The 20,294-nt window shown below is 43.6% G+C and overlaps 2 protein-coding genes across 9 annotated transcripts in view; one reads left to right on the top strand and one right to left on the bottom strand.

Moving 5' to 3' along the window:
• LOC135239547 (anthrax toxin receptor 1-like) overlaps positions 1-15,409 on the top strand; it is a 56,083-nt gene extending 40,674 nt beyond the window's left edge. For 2 of the 3 annotated variants that reach the window (XM_064308270.1, XM_064308271.1), the window contains exons 17-18: positions 2,322-2,402; positions 12,777-15,409. In XM_064308270.1, the coding sequence (XP_064164340.1) occupies positions 2,322-2,402; positions 12,777-13,214 (519 nt within the window). In that variant the 3' untranslated portion in view covers positions 13,215-15,409. The remainder of the gene's footprint in view (positions 1-2,321; positions 2,403-12,776) is intronic. The other variant, XR_010325406.1, reaches the window with a different exon arrangement.
• A 1,437-nt stretch (positions 15,410-16,846) lies between these two features.
• Positions 16,847-20,294, bottom strand: part of LOC135239546 (AP2-associated protein kinase 1-like) — a 55,049-nt gene continuing 51,601 nt past the window's right edge. For all 6 annotated transcript variants that reach the window (XM_064308263.1, XM_064308262.1, XM_064308266.1 and 3 more), the window contains one exon: positions 16,847-20,224. In XM_064308263.1, coding sequence (XP_064164333.1) covers positions 20,130-20,224 — 95 coding nt within the window. In that variant the 3' untranslated portion in view covers positions 16,847-20,129. The remainder of the gene's footprint in view (positions 20,225-20,294) is intronic.

The following is a 20,294-nucleotide window of genomic DNA, read 5'->3' as shown; positions in this document are numbered from 1 at the left end:
TTAAGCAAAAACAAACAGACGCACACACACACACCCACGCACTCACACACTCACACACACATACACACACACGCACTCACACACACACACACACACGCACATGCCCTCACACACACACCCACGCACTCTCACACACACACACAAACACACGCACTCACAGACACAAACACACGCACACACACATACATGCACACACTCACAAATACACAGACAGACACACACACACTCACACACACATGCACGCACTCACACAAACACAGAGACACACACGCACTCACACACACATACACACAGGCACATGCACACACACACACGCAAACACATGCACTCGCACGCACAAACACACACACACACACACACACACATACATGCACGCACTCACACATACACAGACAGGCAGACACACACACACTCACACACATGCACGCACTCACATTCACACACACACACACACAGACACAGACAGACACACACGCACACACATAGACACACACACAGCTCCTCATGTTCTGCTTTCCATGAACAGTTTATTCATCTGGACAGAATTCTGGCCAAATGGATGTGCCAACAGAAGAATGTAAGACACACATTACATCACATGATACTGGAGCAGGAAAAAATAACATTTATATGGCTATTCTTTTCTCTGTCTTTCTGCTTGGCTGTTTTGCTCATTACAAATTCCTTACTGGGCACCAGTAGCCACTCAAGAGAGGGAGAACGAGGCCCGATTGGTAACTGTGGTGCCCCAGGGTCCTGAGTTCAGTGCAGGCCTATTTCCTATTAACCATTCAGTAAGCACGTTAAGCCTGTCACTCACTGCCCTGCATGTGACTCACTGCTCAGAATCACCATACTGAGTATCTCAAACTGGAGACTCACTGCACTGCATATACCTCACTGTTAAAACTCCCTGAACTGCATATATCTCACTGCTAAAACTCCCTGCACTACATATATCTCACTGTTAAAACTCCCTGCACTGCCTATATCTCACTGCTAAAACTCCCTGCACTGCATATATCTCACTGTTAAAACTCCCTGCACTGCATATATCTCATTGTTAAAACTCCCTGCACTGCATATACCTCACTACTAAAACTCCCTGCACTGCATATATCTCACTGCTAAAACTCCCTGCACTGCATATATCTCACTGCTAAAACTCCCTGCACTACATATATCTCACTGTTAAAACTCCCTGCACTGCATATATCTCACTGTAAAAACTCACTGCACTGCATATATCTCACTGTTAAAACTTCCTGAACTGCATATATCTCACTGTTAAAACTCCTTGAACTGCATATATCTCACTGTATAAACTCCCTTCACTGCATATATCTCACTGCTAAAACTCCCTGCACTGCATATATCTCACTGTTAAAACTCCCTGCACTGCATATATCTCACTGCTAAAACTGCTAAATGTTAAGCTTTCCTATGTAAAGCTAATTTTAAATTATAATGTGGATCCTTAGGCTTTCTGAATGCAAAATGATTATGGGTACTACTGGAAAACAGAAAGCAACCAGCAATCAATTGATCTTCAGTGGGGCAGGTCTTTTATTGGCCCGAGCTGGTGTTGCTTTAAATTGGAACAGCAGCTCAACGTAGCTGGTGGAAATGAATGAGGAGCTGAAAGATAAACAGATACAGCGATTAACACAAAGAAATTACATTACAAAGCAACCAAATTGTGTGGTGATGTTTTCATACTGGATGGAATTCAAATAGAATGTGCCAGAATGTGCACAAATTCCCAAAATTGTTCTAAAACAACAATGCAGTAACAATGCTTTCCTTCTCTAAACTGAACAGAGCTTCCTGTACGTATGATAATAACAAATGAATGCAGCTACAGTGGAACAGTGTATTAAATAATAACTTAAGGTAATAGTCACTCTGGATAAGAGAGTCTTCTAAATGCCTGTAATGTAATGTAATGTAGCATAAAATAATGGTGAGAACAGGCCATTCAGACCAACAATTTTCACTATTTTCCAAACTAAATTGTACCTAGTGCTCTGCTTTAGATGGTATCTGATACCCTATCAAGTCTGGTCTTGAAAATCCCCAGAGCTTCTGCCATTGACCACTCTCTGTGTGAAGTCTAGATTAGGGATAAAAAAATAAAGGAAGTTGGACATAAAGGATAAAGGAAGTTGTAATCAAAGTGGTTTAAAAATATGTATTTGTGAGGGATGTTTAATGTGCTGTGCACCCTGTTTCTGTCTCCAGGGTAAGCTGGATGCCCTGTGGGTTTTGGTGAGGAAACCTTATGATGTTTAATGTGCTGTGTACCCTGTCTCTGTCTCCAGGGTAAGCTGGATGCCCTGTGGGTTTTGGTGAGGAAAGGTTATGACCGTGTGTCGGTGATGAGGCCGCACCCTGGAGCCAAGGTGAGACACAGCTGCTCATCATGCCTATTGAGCAACATTCATTTTGGAGAACATTTTGCTAAATTGTGAATCTCTTGTAAATATCAGGCAGCTGACCTTTCTTCATTTATTTTTGAATGGATTCGGACGGAATGGATTTAGTATTCAACATCAATCAACCATGCATACACACAGACACAAACGCTTAACTGCATGACTTTCTAGATAAATACAATTACCACTGCAACTTAAATCCACTCATACAGTACAGTATGCTGGAGTACAGTAAATGTTTAATTGCTTTATTAAATATCTAAATACATGAACAAAATGTAAACAATGTACCATAAATATTCCTGGTGGTTAAGAACATCCACTGATTAAATATATACAGTTGAGGCCAAAAGTTTACATACACCAAGCTAAATATATTCAAACTCAGTTTTTCACAACCCTGCACATTTCATGTTGCTATACATTTCTTTTGGCAAATCAATTAGGACATCTACTTTGTTCACATCAGAGGTTAAAAAAAAAGTCAATTAGAGACAGATTTATTCCAGATTTAATTAACTATACCAGAATTCCAGTGGGTCAAAAGTTTACATACACCAAGTTGACTGTCTCTTTAAACAGTCTGGCAGATTCCAGAAATTGATGTAATGACTTTTTAGAAGCTTCTGGCCACTTGTCATAATTAGGAGTTAATTGGCACCGGTGGCTGTATTTAAAGGCCTACCTTTAGAGCCACTGTCTTTTTGCCCTTGATACCATGAGAAAATCCAAACAAGTCAGCAAAGATCTCAGAAAAAAAATTGTGGACCTCCACAAGTCCGGTTCCTCCTTAGGAGAAATTTCCAAACAAGTAAAGGTACCACGAGCATCTGTACAAACAATTTTATGCAAATATAAAAATCTTGGGACCACACAGGCACTGCATCGTTCAGGAAGGAGGCACAAATTAACTCCCAGGGCTGAACGAACTTTGGTCCGAAAGGTTCAGATGAACCCCAAGACAACAACAAAGGAGCTGGTGAAGGAGTTGGAGGCATCAGGTACCAAAGTATTTACATCCACCATTAAAAGAATCCTACATTGCTATGGCCCGAAAGGCTGTCGCGCACGGAATTAGCCCCTATCCAAGACCGGCATGAAAAAGCCAGAATGAAGTTTGCAGGTGATCACCAGTACGAAGACCTAGCCTTTTGGAGTGTTCTCAGATGAAACACAAATTGAACTGTTTGGCCATAATGATCGGCACTATGAATGGAGGGAAAAGGGTGAGGCTTTTAATCTGAAGAACACCACCCAACTGTGAAGCATCATGTTGTGAGGGTGTTTTGGTGGAAAAGGGACTGGTGCACTTTAAAAAATAGATGGCATCATGAGGAAGGTGGATTATCTAGAAATACTGAAGCAACGCCTCAAGACATCAGCTAGAAAGTTAAAACTTGGTCGCAACCGGGTCTTCCAGCAAGACAATAATCCTAAGCATACCTCCAAAGTTGTAACAAAATGACTTAAAAACAACAAGTGAAAGTATTGGAGTGGCCATCACAAAACCTGTCCTGAATCCCATAGAAAATTTGTGGACTGAACTGAAAAGGCGTGTCGAGCAAGGAGGCCCACAAACCTGACTGAGCTACACCAGTTCTGTCAGGAGGAATGAGAAAAAATTCCAACAAAGTATTGTGAGAAACATGTGAAAGGCTAACCCAAGCATTTGATTCAAGTTAAGTAATTAAAAGGCAATGCCACCACAACAAAGTGTATGTAAACTTTTGACCCACTGAAAATCTTCTATAGTATATAAAAGCTGAAATAAATCTGTCTCTTTGCTATTATTTTGAAATGACCTCTTATGGAAATAAAGTATATAACCTAATTAACTGAACACAGGAAATGTATGGTAATATGAAATTGAGTTGTGAAAAATTGAGTTTGAATGTCTTTAGCCTAGGTGTATGTAAACCTTTGGCCTGAACTGTAATGTAAAACAACAGTCAGTTGTTGAAGTCCATCTGTCACCACATGATGGCAATCTTCATGTTAAGGGACCTCCCACCAGCAGGGGGCAGGAGAGAGAGAGGCCTGTTCTGTTCTGATGAAGAAACAATGCATGTTTCTCAATACCAAGAATGTCAAGTTCAGACTTGAGTTCTTGTGAAGAATGCTATTATCAAGTTTCCTTCAGAGACTGCACTTCCAAGAACACAAGGGCAGAGAACACTGCTATATGCATTTGAGATTCATTGTGTGCTTGTGATGTGCAGTTACGCTACCACTACAAAAAATCAGCCTTTCCTAAAAGCCTGTCCATACCCGGGGAAAAGTCTGTCCATACCTGTCTCGTCCACCATTGTGCAATGAATGATGGGATATCAGGTCCATTCTCATTTGGCAAAGATTCATTGGATGCATCATTGATATTTGGAGTGAATCAAGAACGCTCCCTGGATCTTTAACCATTCTCACCTTATGTTCTTGCCTTTGGAACAGAACTTGGGCTGTTCAATTTTATGTCACACAAGTTTACAGGAACACAAGAGCAGACAAGAACTGATATCGAAAAACACCAAATGTCTTGGTCCAAGGCACCAGAGCCCTGCTGCCCCTGATTGGAATCCAGCACAGGATACCATATGCAACATGTCATTGTTTCTACTGCTCAGAGCAGTTGAGAACCAAATCAGCTTAGCCAAGAGCTGCACGCTTATGTAAACAGGGCAGAGTAGACCCACCCAGATCAGCTTAGCCAGGAGCTGCACTCTTATGTAAACAGGGCAGAGTAGACCCACCCAGATCAGCTTAGCCAGGAGCTGCACTCTTATGTAAACAGGGCAGAGTAGACCCACCCAGATCAGCTTAGCCAGGAGCTGCACTCTTATGTAAACAGGGCAGAGTAGACCCACCCAGATCAGCTTAGCCAGGAGCTGCACTCTTATGTAAACAGGCAGAGTAGACCACAGATCAGCTTAGCAGGAGCTGCACATGAAGGCAGAACCACCCAGATCAGCTTAGCCAGGAGCTGCACTCTTATGTAAACAGGGCAGAGTAGACCCACCAGATCAGCTTAGCCAGGAGCTGCACTCTTATGTAAACAGGGCAGAGTAGACCCACCCAGATCAGCTTAGCCAAGAGCTGCACTCTTATGTAAACAGGGCAGAGTAGACCCACCCAGATCAGCTTAGCCAAGAGCTGCACTCTTATGTAAACAGGGCAGAGTAGACCCACTCAGATCAGCTTAGCCAGGAGCTGCACGCTTATGTGAACAGGGCAGAGTAGACCCACCCAGATCAGCTTAGTCAGGAGCTGCACGCTTATGTAAACAGGGCAGAGTAGACCCACCCAGATCAGCTTAGCCAGGAGCTGCACGCTTATGTAAACAGGGCAGAGTAGACCCACTCAGATCAGCTTAGCCAGGAGCTGCACGCTTATGTAAACAGGGCAGAGTAGACCCACCCAGATCAGCTTAGCCAAGAGCTGCACGCTTATCTAAACAGGGCAGAGTAGACCCACCCAGATCAGCTTAGCCAGGAGCTGCACTCTTATGTAAACAGGGCAGAGTAGACCCACCCAGATCAGCTTAGCCAGGAGCTGCACTCTTATGTAAACAGGGCAGAGTAGACCCACCCAGATCAGCTTAGCCAGGAGCTGCACTCTTATGTAAACAGGGCAGAGTAGACCCACCCAGATCAGCTTAGCCAGGAGCTGCATGCTTATGTAAACAGGGCAGAGTAGACCCACCCAGATCAGTTTAGCCAGGAGCTGCACGCTTATGTAAGCAGGGCAGATGGCAGCCTAGTCTGCCAGAGTCCATGTGACCATCACACATGACATCATTCTCATGGGCTGGATTAATTGGATAAATGATCTCTTCCTTATTTTGCAATCCAGAATAGTACACTGTTTAATGTACACAGAACTTTGAAGTAAGACCTGCCCTCTGTGATTATGTTGGCTTGAATTGGCTTTGGGTGTCTGACAACTGTTTTTATTTTGCTTTTGGAAAAAGTTTCAAGAAACGTGTCACATGTGCATAATGTGCACAGCATACTGAAGAGATGAATGGGTCTGTGCCATTCATGTGTGTGTGCTTGTGCTTGTCCAAGTATTAAAGCATTCTATGCAGATATATTATAAAATAAACATCCTCTGTCCTATGTGTGATGCACTGGCAATCTCTGTCTTTGCGCACATTATCCATGCTGCCCTGCCCGTATTTCTTCTTCTAAAATGTGTTTGGGACATTTCTAGGCGTGAGGCTCTTTTCTGCGTGGGGAGGGGTGAGTGTGGCTGCAGAGCCTGTGGGGTTGGATCGGGTTTCTGTGGAGTGTTTGTAGCTGGCCACGGCAATGGCGCAGGTGAAGAGGCACAAGTACAGTGAAGAGAAACAACAAGCCGACAGGGCCCGATCAAAAACCAGAGTCAACCTTGGAATTCCTTTTCCTCGATGGCTACAAAAATACAAAAATAAAAACGGTATAAAAACGGATATATAATATAAAAACAGAGGTCAGTAGGCAGAGTTGAGGACAGAGGAGGAGACTTCTTTGACAGTAAACACAGGAGCACAGCAAGGTCAAAAATCCTGCACAGTATGCCTTTAATGAATGATGCGTAGCCTCATAGTTGCTCAAAGAGCAAAATCCTATTCTTATTTATTAGTTTAGCAGATCCTCTCTTCCAGGGGTTCACTTGGATCATACTCATATTCATCTTCAATTCTTAGACATACAGCCAAACTCCTTGACGGAGTTCTGGAGCAGTACTTTGCCTTGGAATCAAATCAGCAGCAAGTAGGCTTATACCTAGTCAACAGGAAGCGGAGTCTTGGCTTACATTCTGGATATTAAAACCAGATGAGAGTTTTTACAGTGGTGATGAAGAGAGGAATAGTCAGCAGGTTTGAGGAATGTGTTCAAACTGAGCCCATTGAACAGGCATCAGAGGTCTGCTCCTGGTTCGGGTTCAGCACATGTGCAGCAGCCAGCTCTGTAGGCTCTGTTCCCACCGCCGCAGCTCGAAGCTGCCTGCACTCGTGGACGATGCTGGAAGCTCACTGCGTCTGTGGCATGACTCAGCAGCCACGCGTTCAACTTCGGATACACACACAAAACGGACACATATACACATATATACAAGTGTACGTGTTTATAAGAAGAAAACTTTACATCCTTGCTGTCAACTTACCTCCTAGCTCCCTGAGTAGTACGTTTCTCTTCTGGACGAGTGACAGACGTGGGTTAAAATCCCCCTTGGACTCAAATGAACCTCTAAATAATTACACTGCCCTGCTGGCTAACTAAAAATAAAACATTTCAACTATTGCGTTTGCATCTGTACAATCTTTGCTTGAAACTCATTTATATTTCTGAAATCCAAATAAAATACACCCACACTTTAGACAGTCCCACTTTCAGGCATTTTTTCACTGACTTTACTGTTAGCTACTTTGCTAACAACACGACAGACTGAGTGTATTATGTTAGTACAGACACCTCTGAAATTAAGCAGAAACATCTGTGTTGCGATTCGGTCCCGGTTGGTATTGTTACCAGTCGTATAGGAACTACCACAAGATAATGACTTCATCACGCCAGGTACCCCATATCGATTCACCACAGCACCTCTAGTGATGACTACTTTTTAACTAGCCTACTGCAACAACACATTTCTAAATTAATGTTAGCTATCCCAATAGATCCTCTACCGACATACAAACGATTAGTAGGTCTGTTGTGTACAATAGTACATTAAAACGCTTCCATTTAAAAACATGATACACTTTCATTCATGGTAAAAGGAAAAATGATTGAATTCATTGAATTCATGGATGTGTGTTTTTTTTTTCAAAATGTAGGCTATGTGTGTTTGCATGCATTTACGTGTATGCATGTCAGTCATAGCCTACATTTGTATATGAATTACTATTATCACTTATTCATGTGGCAGCGAGTACTCACACAAGCGCATCCATAATAACATTTAGACACACAGGTTCGTAACACTCAAAAGGGCAGAGACGTGGTTCCAATTTGTAAAGAAAATAGATCTTTATTTTACACTCAACTATTAAAATATTTTTAATACACGATTAGAAAACACCATTCATACAGGGAGGGAAAGGGGAACCTAATCAGGGCTGAGGCTTACCGTGCGGAAAAGCAGCACACAAAATGGCATACAGCGCAGCACGAACAATGAAAAAGTGGCAGCCGGAGACAGAACAGCAGCAGCACAGCAGCTCGTCACGTTTTGATGATGTTCGGTAGCGGCGGTGAATATCAGCTGATCCCAAAATATCACCTTCATCCGCAGGGCATTAGCACAGAGGAGGGAGGGAGAGGGGCCCATGCACCCCAGCAACTCAGCTACCAGCGCTTTAACCTGTGACCACACCAGCATTAGCCAATAGCATAGCATACACTAATGCTGAGAGAGAGGGAACACTTACCACAGCGAAACCAAGCGAGCGGCACACAAGCCAAAGACGCACTCAACGGCGGGGCGCACCAACAACTCTGTAGCGCAAAATAAATGCCATAAGCATTCAATTCAATCGATACGACCAGTAACCAGTAAGTTCAAGCAAGAGCAAACGTACCTGTCGCAGACAGCAAAACAACACCTATGACCCGGAAGTGACACGACGGAAGGGGAGCAGGAAGCAGGGGGGAGGCCACTGCTTAAATACATGACCCCAGCTCAATACATGACTACCAGCTGCGCTCTAGAGTGACACACCCACCACCTGGGAGCGACACCCAACCAGGAAGTACAGAGAAACCAATTTCTATGCTGCTACATTCATAACAAACACAGTACAAAAATAAATGATATCTGATGAAAAACACATTTTCAATGTACAAAAATGCCAAGCTCACCCATATTATACAAAACATTGTCTATAAATCATTAATTCAAATCTAGCCCTGCCATTAAAAGTACTGATATCAAAATTGCACCAAATTACATGAATATATTGGCTATCTTAGCTCTTACAAATTAAACAAGCTGTATTCCAAAGCAACGCTACCCAATGTTTCCTAAATTGTTTCAAGTAACTTAATGACTTATAGACAGTGCTTTGTATGTGTGAGTAACTTTTAAACAAAAATTTTTTAAAGCATTTTTTGTACATTGAAAACATCTGGGCCGGCTCAGCTCACCTCTTCACCAGTATGTGTATACAGTAAGGATAGGGCTGAATACGAATACCATATTCGGCAACACTTGAATAATGCGTTCTTTCTGAATGTTTTCTCCTCCCAAATTTTGCCAATATTATTCGGATTCGGATATTTTTTTCCTCCTCTTTCATGTTTTGTCATCACCAAGTTTCTCAATTAGAAACACACACGCACACACACGCACACACACACACACACACACCTGCAGAGAGACAGCGCGTGAGAGTTTCCCCTAACGCAAATAGGCCAGAGCGATGCCATCAGGCCGTAAATGCTATATCCTCCTTCTTCCACGACTTTCCTAATTATTTGGGTTTAAATAGCTGCATTTAAAACATTTGAGAGAAAAAAAATCGCCTCAGTAAAGAAATACTGGCAGTCTGTGCCATTTTCTTCGCAAACAAATTTCCCAATCAAGCGCTATCGACCAAATACATGTGAAAAATACTGCACTTTGTATTTCTTTAACTACTCCCATTTTGTGTTTTGTCATGCACATTTTAGCACTTTTCTCAGTGTTCCAGTAATATGCCTCAATATATTTTCCCTTAGCCAATATTATAAAACCGCTATAATTTATAAATACAAACACTGAAATTGATTCAGGCATGTCCTTTATTTCAAGAAAATATTTGTGCAAAGTATGGTTTCGTAATCTATATGAAGACCTCAAGTTATTAATGCTGGAACTTTATGTAACTTTGACATCAAATATAATTTCATGAACATTCTTATGTGAACGTAATTTTAATACTTATTGCCAGTGGTATGTAAAAAAAAATACAATTTTACTGTTTACTATGTATTGCAGATATATTGTGTGTGGATTCTTACAAAGATCATAGGAAAAAAAATATCAGATCTGTTGACGTAGGAAGAATATCCACCAAATCAGTATGGTCAGGATCATTGTTGAAGGAACAAAGTCCAGCTTATTTTTCTGGATGAAATTCATATACAGATACAGGATTGTCTTAAAATGGGCACAACTGTGAAGTGATTTTGCGGAATGAGAGTTTGCTGCAGATTTATTTTGTTTTTAATGTATTCATAAATAATTAACTCACGTTAACTACTACATTAGTTAATGTCAATTCATTTACCCTTATAGTAAAGTGTTACCAGAAGTTGTTTCTGTTCTCCTACAGACTGAATCTGGTGAGGTGGTAGAGTGACTGCCAGACTGATTTATATATGTGATGCGATTTACAGTAAAAAATAAATGGGTATAGACCTGAACTCAAGGCAATATACACAAACACCATGGTTAAATTAAAGATTACATGGTGTATATGTGTGTATACCCTTGACTACACACCAGGGGGTGTAGTTATGTGAAGTAAAGAAAAGCCTTGTACTTTGTGTTTATATAAATCCTCTCTCTCTCTCTGCCTGTCTGTCTGACTATCTGTGTGTTGTGTGCATGAGTGAATATGTGTCTGCTTGTACGCGTGTATGCTGTGTGTGAATGTGTGCATGACGTGGTCACACATTGTCCCTCAGAGTATGGCATGCAGCAACCTTTTTTTCTCCTAATAAGAAGGATAATCTATCTTCATCGGGTGTATCATTGAATTGGAGACATTATAAGTCATTTTTGGGTGGAATTTTTGGCGAATTTGGTCAAATTTGGTACATTCCACCACAAAGTGTTTTTCTGTTTCAATTTGGTTGCCTTTGCATTGTTGGCACAATCTTTTTTCTTCTGGCAACCATGATTTTCTGTGCCTGCCAGTCTCTATGGCTAAGTGGTGCTCACTGAGTCTGTACCTCGTCAAGGTGGTTCTCAGTGTTTTTGTCAGTAACTGTGGTCAGGTGGTTCACTACAGACCAAATAACGTTTCATTTTACTGCGTGATTCTGTTTTAGTTTCCCAGTAAGTTATATAATTCCGTTTCAGCTGTGTTGCAATTGAGTTTATTCTCATTATGTTTGTATTTTTTTTTTGATCCTGAGCAGGTGAGGTGATAGTATGTGTTAGTGTGTATGGAGAACTAAGGCTCAGGACCAGCTGAGTGAGGGGACTGTTTACTTTGTGCAACTCTTGGTATTGCAGGGTTTTGTATTGATGTGAGTGGGGTTCACTTTGTGTTAAGTGCTTTCAAAATTTGATTGACCTTTTTGTATTTTGATAAGTAATGGGTATTGGCATAATTCTGCCCTGCATGCATTGTTTGTTGTGATTCTATGCAATTTCAGGATACAGAATTCTGCATGCAGGGTTTCAATTGGATGTTTGTCCCATTTGCCAAATTCTTGACTGATGAGTGGACCCCACACTTCTCTACCATAAAGAGCAATTGGATCAATTTTAGCTCCAAAGATTTTAAGCCAAATTCTAATTGGAATCTCTACAGAAATTTGTCATTTTATGGCGTAGAAGGCCCTGTGTGCTTTCTCTCTTAGTTCATTCACTGCAATGTTGAAGTTTCCTGTAGAACTGATTTTTAGCCGTAAATAATTGTAATTTGAGGAATGTCCAATGTAATGTGCTCCTAACATAAATTTGTGTTGTGTTCCCTGAGATCTGGATCTTTTTTGGAATGTCATAATTTTAGTTTTGTTAAGATTTACTGCCAGGGCCCAAGTCTGGCAGTACTGTTCTAGCAGATCTAGGCTTCTCTGTAACCCCTGTTCATTGGGGGACAGGAGAACCAGATCATAGAATAGGCATCTCTGAGTTGTGTAGAGTGAGACCAGGCATTGCAGCTTTTTCTAGTATGTTTGCCAATTCATTAATATAAATATTGAAACGAGTTGGGCTAAGGCTGCAGCCCTGTCTCACTCCACGCTCCCAGGGGAGAAGAAATTTGTTCTTTTGTTACCAATTTTTTTTTTGTTCCCTGTGTACATTGATTTTATGAGATCATAGGTGTTAGCCCCTACACTACTTTTTTAATTTTGTAGAATAACCCTTCATGCCAAATAGAATCAAATGCTTTTCTAAAATCAATAAAGCAAGCAAATATTTGTTGTTTTTTTTTGGGTTATGTATTTCTCAATTAGGGTGTGTAAGGGTGTAAATATGATCGGTTGTGCGGTGATTTGGTAAAAATCCAATCTGACTTCTACTCAAGACATTGTGTTTAGTAAAGAAAGTTAAGAGTCTAGAATTTATGATACTACAAGAACCTTCCCCAGATCACTGTTAAAAAAATAAGGAAATAATTGCTGTTCTCTCTGTCTCTCTCTCTCTCTCCAGGGCCGCTGCATTAACTTCACCCGAGGAAAATCTAGCCCACCCTCCCGATACCCATTCTACAACCACCACCCCTCCGTTTCCCCAATCTACAGCCCCCCCTCCCACCACTACCCCCCAGCCTCACCGACCTCCACATTGCCCCCCCTGCCCAAAACTCCACCTCCTTCCTCCATCACCCCTCTCCCTCACATGCTCCCACCAACCCGTGCCCTGCCTCCAACCTCCCTGGACGTCCCCCCGCCCCTGGCCCCACCCTCTCCACTGCCACCAACGCCCCCTTCATCACCTGCGCATGTGCCCCCACCACCTCAGGCCCCCCCTTCTCCACTGCCGCCAACACCCCTTTCATCAGCAGCCCATGTGCCCCCACCACCTCAGGCCCTCCCGACCTGCAGGGCCCCACCCCCTGACCGGCCTCCGCCTCGCCCATCCTCGTAAGGAAGGCCTTTTTGTCTGGGGGGGGGACACCTGTTCCTTTCACCACGGGATAGGAAACAAACCCTGCAGCTGAACATCACCCCTTCTTCCTTTCCTGCATTACACTCTAAAACTAAAGACAGTTATTTTCCATTTTACATTTTTGACTTTTAAAATTTTTTTTTTCCATTGGGTACAAAATCGCCCATAGAGGCTTGATGGCTTTTCTCAACACTCCCTTCTCTGCACTCAGGTCAAACTGCAGGATGTCACAGATCCGGTCCTCTCTCAGAACCTCACGCTTAATAATCATTACCAAGCACTCTTAAGAGCAACTTTCTATAGATGAGCAGCAGCATCAGCCTTGGTTACAGACTAAAGACAGAAAGGGAATGGAGAACTGAAGGGTGGGCGGTGAGGGTGAGGCCTGGGACCCTTTGGAAGGGTACATGTCCGTGGAGCAGTGCCACAGCATGGTCACACAGTAAGAATGGGCAGGGCACAGACAGGGTGCCATAAAGTTGAGCAGCAGAAAACCGAACAACCCATGCCGGAATACGGAAGGCCCAGACTCTGAGAGCAAACAGGGCAAGCAGCTGACCCCCTCCTCCTTACTACACTGAGCGTGATGGTGTTCTTCTGTAAAGATCAACCTCGGCTGTGCGGCTGTGAGTAGGGGCGCCACCAGGGATTTTTGGTCACATGAAAAGATTTCAGTGGGTCCCACCATCCCAGGCTACCCCATCCATGCACAATTACAGCATGATTTTTTAAGACCCCCTGTCAGTCAGGGCCCTTGGAATTATCCTACCCTGCTTGCGAGGCCATCTGAGACGTGCAGAACTGTCAGCAGTCTGCTGGGATCCAGCAGAGACTGGAACAGTGCTCCTGAGAAGGTGGAGGAGAGGCTGGAACAGTGCTCCGGGGAACGTGGAGGAGAGACTGTAACAGTGCTCCTCAGAAGGTGGAGGAGACACTGGAACAGCGCTCCGGGGAAGGTGGAGGAGAGACTGGAACAGTGCTCCTGAGAAGGTGGAGGAGAGACTGGAACAGTGCTCCTGGGAAGGTGGAGGAGAGGCTGGAACAGTGCTCCTGAGAAGGTGGAGGAGAGACTGCAACAGTGCTCCTGAGAAGGTGGAGGAGAGGCTGGAACTGTGCTCCTGGGAAGGTGGAGGAGAGACTGCAACAGTGCTCCGGGGAAGGTGGAGGAGAGACTGCAACAGTGCTCCTGAGAAGGTGGAGGAGAGACTGCAACAGTGCTCCTGAGAAGGTGGAGGAGAGGCTGGAACTGTGCTTCGGGGAAGGTGGAGCAGAGACTGGAACAGTGCTCTTGGGAAGGTGGAGGAGAGACTGGAACAGTGCTCTTGGGAAGGTGGAGGAGAGGCTGGAACAGTGCTCCTGAGAAGGTGGAGGAGAGGCTGGAACAGTGCCCTGGGGAAGGTGGAGGAGAGACTGGAACAGTGCTCCTGAGAAGGTGGAGGAGAGGCTGGAACTGTGCTTCGGGGAAGGTGGAGCAGAGACTGGAACAGTGCTCTTGGGAAGGTGGAGGAGGAGGACGGAGGCGGGGTCCGTGCACAGGGTGTTCCGACACGTGGCAAAGAGCACTGTGTCAAGGCCACTTCATCTTTGTCACTCATCCTGCATGTGTGTGTGTGTGGTTAAGAGAGTGAGAGGCTGTGCTTGAATACCAAAATATTTTTTTTCTGCATCCTTTCATTGTTTGTGTATATATATCATTTTTGAGGATTTGATTGTTGTGGGCTGACCAAGACGGGCTAGCTTGGCCTTGGGCAGGGAACCTTTAATACCTAAGGCCCCAGCAGAGGAGTAATTCAGAATAGTTTTAAAATGGAATCAATTTTTAAATGTTTTTGTTAAACAATATTGAGGCCAAGATGCTCAGATGCACTTGGAATTTTTGTGTGTAGTTCACAGTATATTTATGAGTTCTCCATAATGTAGAAGGAAATGCACGGTCAAGAGGAAGTTGTATATTTGCTTGCATTAGAGTAGATAGCAGGACCACTACAAATTTAGCAACTCCTTGCACTTAGGCATAAGTCCATTTTTGTAGGGTTTGACCCTGGTGTCCAACTAAGCTCCTCCCATTCAATGTCTCTTTGTTCATGTATGACGAGAGGACTTGATCAACTTGAATGACCTAATTTGTACAGCAAGACAAGACAGCTTACCAAAATAAAGCATGTACACACTCAGACTGTTGTTCATCTGTTCCTTTTTTTTAAAATGAAAATGTAACTTGTTTATCTTAAGGATCTTAACTTGAACTTCACCAGTAAATATTTGGCAGAGAGAATTCCATACTCTGGGGACCTGCACAGAGAAGGGTAGATCGCCTTTCATTTTTAATTACGTAGTGGGGACACGAAATTTAGGCACATTAAACATTCCATAGTACACACACCATGTGTGGGGAAGATGGCTCAGCTAAGAAGGAAGTGATGCATAAGGTTTGGGAAAGGAAGAGTATGGGCAAGATATTCTGTCACAGTTGACTGTCAGTACCTGTGAGTGTCTGTAGCAGTGAACATCAGGGTCTGTCACAGCTGACTGTCAGTACCTGAGTGTCTATAGCAGTGAACATCAGGGTCTGTCACAGCTGACTGTCAGTACCTGTGAGTGTCTGTCGCTGTGAACATCATGGTCTGTCACAGCTATGACTGTCAGTACCTGTGAGTGTCTATAGCAGTGAACATCAGGGTCTGTCACAGCTGACTGTCAGTACCTGAGTGTCTGTAGCTGTGAACATCAGGGTCTGTCACAGCTATGACTGTCAGTACCTGTGAGTGTCTGTCGCTGTGAACATCATGGTCTGTCACAGCTATGACTGTCAGTACCTGTGAGTGTCTGTAGCTGTGAACATCATGGTCTGTCACAGCTGACTGTCAGTACATGAGTGTCTGTAGCAGTGAACATCAGGATCTGTCACAGCTATGACTGTCAGTATGTGTGTGTCTCTAGCTGTGCACATCATGGTCTGTTGCAGCTATGACTGTCAGTACCTGTGAGTGTCTGTGGCTGTGAACATCAGGGTCTGTCACAGCTGACTGTCAGTACCTGTGAGTGAATGTGAGCTAATTTTTAAAAGGAATTTTATTTTATTTTTTAAATACTGACCGCAGTTCCATTGACATTCACAAGTTTATTATCACCTTTTCCTTTTTTCACTCTTCTATGCCATCGCATAAAAATAGAAAGTACGCACCAAATAATTATACTTCACTCCAATACATGGAAGGGAGACAGCAGCACAGCCATTTCTGACCACCTCAGAACAGTTTTTCTTCAAAAATTAATTCTGTACAGCAGTTTTTCACTCTAAGTTACACAAGTAAAACTCTACGGACAGGGACACGTCTGTGCAGCGGCCATCTGTGGTGTCTGAGTTCTGCTGCAGGGATGGAACTGCATAAGTTACCTGCATCACGTGGGGTCTGGGGGGGGGGCAGAGTTGTGCTGCAGGGATGGAACTGCATAAGTTACCTGCACCCCATGGGGTCTGGGGGGGGGGACAGAGTTGTGCTGCAGGGAGGAACTGCATAAGTTACCTGCATCACGTGGGGTCTGGGGGTTGGGGGGGGGGGTTGAGTAATGGTGTCCGTCTTCTCAAATCAATCAATAAACCACATATCCATAAGCAGAAGAGTTTAATGGATTTGCTTTAAAAAAAGAAGAAAAAATGAAAAATGACCATAAAATGAAAGATTCTGCACTTTAGCCGAAAAGGAAAAAGACCCTGTTCCAGCTGTGCACTGAAGACCTTTACATGTCCTTTCACCTTTTATTTTCTTCCAAAAAGCTGTGCGCTTGTCCAAAATAAATGTGACCATGAGCCACAAGCTGTTTTCTGAAACAGCATGCCCATGCTGCAGAGGAATCTGCAGAGATATGCATGCATAGAGGGCGTGCTCATTACAGCAGACACGGCAAGCCTGTTAAAGACAGGAAGCCCCCACCAGAGACCCTTCTCAGTACAGAGACAAAAAAAAAAAGAAGTGCCTTCTGGGACACAATTCCATGTTTCTGTGGTGACAGAGGAAACGCATATGGAAAAAAAAAGCGCTGACACAGGGGTAATGTTTAAAACAATGCTTTTTTTTTTTTTTTAAACAACATCAATACCATCTGTTTTAACATCTGCTCCACAAATAGACCTCCCAACAAACAATAACAGGGATGGACAGGACAGTCCTTACACCATGGTGGACGGCCATCGCTAATCTCCCAAATTTACACTCCTTACAGAAGACACAGAAATAAAGAATTTTGCGTAAAACTATATCCATAATAATGAGATTTAAATATCATACATTCATTCAATAACCACTCCATCTATATTCACATATATTCTGAACCGTATTTTAAATATCTTTTAGAATCTGTTTTTTTACTATATACTTTATAACTTAATTTGACAATGAGGGGGGAAAGGGGTTCACGTAAACAGTGGCACATGTCGATGGAGAGAAACGATATCCATTGTTTAGGGCAAACGGATGCCATGGAAACGGGGTATGTACAAGGAAGCGGGGCAATGGCTGAGAATGGCATGCTGGGTAGGCCAGGTGCTGCTTTTCTTAACACAGGTTAAGAAAAGTCTTCTCCCAGCATTATACCAATTATACCACTAAACATATTAAGCTACAATAAATTAACATACAACACTGCTACCCAAAGTGCCACAAACGAAACGCGCTAAAGGATTGGCAGTTGCACATTATCCTGAAAAATTCTGTAAAACACCGTGGTGTGAGGTCCTGGAACCATGGCTAATATAAGGGGTTTTCCTGCATAGAGAAATCTTTGCCATGCGCCAAAGCAAGGAATGGGAAAACTAAAATATTATATATTTATCGGCACAATGTAGCCCTCTGATAATGTTGGAGAAAAGCAAAGAAGAGAGAGCGAGGGAGAGAGACAGAGAAGGAGAGAGAGAGAGGGAGAGAGAGAGCAAAATAGAGAGAGAGGGAGAGAGGACAAGACAGCATGCTCTGTGGGCAGGACTTTCACATGCAGGGATGCTTGGCTTGTTTGCGTTGCCACCCAGTAATCAGAGCCATGAAAGCAGGGAAAAAGTGACATTTTGAATAATAATATTTTAATCCTTATCACTAGGAAACGTGTTCTGTCATTTTGAGTTGGGGGTTAACGGCTTGTTTGTACAGCAAACTATTTTTATCAAATCAGACACAGTTGAACTGTGGAGTCTTTTTTTCTCAAAAACAGTTTAGTGACAGTTTAAATGATTTGAATCTTGCTGAAAATTTGGAGTAGGAAGATATTACCACAAGAAAGAGGAGACTCTCTTCACAGCCATATATAAGCTCCAAAATGTGTTTCTAGGTTAAAATGACTCATAATTATGGGGAAATTCATGCCATACTTGAATTGCCACACTTCAGATGTTAGCTGGACGGCATTTCTAACAAGTTCTGGGCAATATGGCCTAAAATGTATATCACATTTTCTTTTGCTTAAAAAAAAACCCTTTTCATGGTAGGAAAAACCCTAGAAGTCCTTAACAACCTGGATGACAACAAGACAACCACTGGGTGATCTGGAACACATTTAATTTTGTAGTTGGACCATGGTAACTTTTTTCTTCCTGTGGAAAAGTTACTGAGAATCTTGAGAGTATACTGAGAGTACAGCACCCAGAGTTTATATAACGTCATTCCAGTGTTATAAAAAATGAAACACATGAGCTCCATTAAATTAACATTTATCACAATTACGAAAGTACCAGAAACAAAACACTGGATGATCAGAGATGGCAACATCTTGTAAGGGCAACCAAACAGACGCAGTCAGAGGATGACAGGCTGAAAAGCACTATGGGTGTTGTAGGCATGGACCTGTGTAGGAACTGTGCCTTGACTGCAGACTGCAATCAGGAAAAGCGCAATCACTTGGGAAAACAGCCTGTTCTGTGCCTCCACAAAGGACAGAAAAAAGTCAAACAACAGAAAAATCTCAAACCGAAATGTGCTCACAGGACAGAGGAAGGAGCTCACAGATGAAGGAGCTGACAGGTGAAGGAGCTCACAGATGAAGGAGCTCACAGGTGAAAGCTCACAGAGGAAGGAGCTCACAGGGGGAGGAGTTCACAGGGGAAGGAGTTCACAGGGGGAGGAGCTCACAGAGGAAGGAGCTCACAGAGGAAGGAGCTCACAGGGGAAGGAGCTGACAGGTGAAGGAGCTGACAGGGGAAGGAGTTCACAGGGGTAGGAGCTCACAGGGGGAGGAGCTCACAGGGAAAAGAGCTCACAGGGGAAGGAGCTCACAGGAGGAGGAGCTCACAGGGGAAGGAGTTCACAGGGGGAGAGGCTCACAGGAGAAGGAGTTCACAGGGGGAGGAACTCACAGGGGAAGGAGCTCACAGGGGGAGGAGCTGACAGGGGAAGGAGCTCACAGGAGGAGGAGCTGACAGAGGAAGGAGCTCACAGGGAAAGGAGCTCATAGGAGGATGAGCTGACAGGAAGGAGCTCACAGGAGGAGGAGCTTACAGAGGAAGGAGCTCACAGGGAAAGGAGCTCAAAGGGGGAGGAGCTTACAGGGGAAGGAGCTCACAGGGAAAGGAGCTCAAAGGGGGAGGAGCTTACAGGGGAAAGAGCTCACAGGGAAAGGAGCTCAAAGGGGGAGGAGCTTACAGGGGAAGGAGCTCACATGGGGAGCTGGAGATGGACAGATGGAGCTTGATGAAAGAGAGAGGATAAAGGGAATGAGAGAGAGATAGTGAAGATACCATGGTTAAAGACAAGACAAAATACAACATGATGGAATTTTTATAAGCCAATAGGACTTGGGGGAGCTAATGATGTAAAGGTCAGGTGATTGGGAAAGATTGACCACTGGTTAAGAGTCTGAAAGTGGGCCCCCCGGAGAGGGGGAGGGACTGGGGCACAATCCCGCCCCCTACAAATCGATAAGCTGGTCCACCAGGAGGAGAGATCGTGCCAGATTAGGGAGGCTGGAGTCTGAGCTGCCACTGTTACTGCGCGAGTGTCCACCTGTGAACAGAGAGAGAGAGAAAGGGGACAGGTGGGGAAGGCTGCCAATTCTTTATGGTGTTGGGCAGTA

Source organism: Anguilla rostrata, chromosome 14 (assembly GCF_018555375.3).
Source record: "Anguilla rostrata isolate EN2019 chromosome 14, ASM1855537v3, whole genome shotgun sequence".
Lineage (NCBI taxonomy): Eukaryota > Metazoa > Chordata > Actinopteri > Anguilliformes > Anguillidae > Anguilla > Anguilla rostrata.
This window is presented reverse-complemented; position numbering and strand designations above follow the sequence as displayed.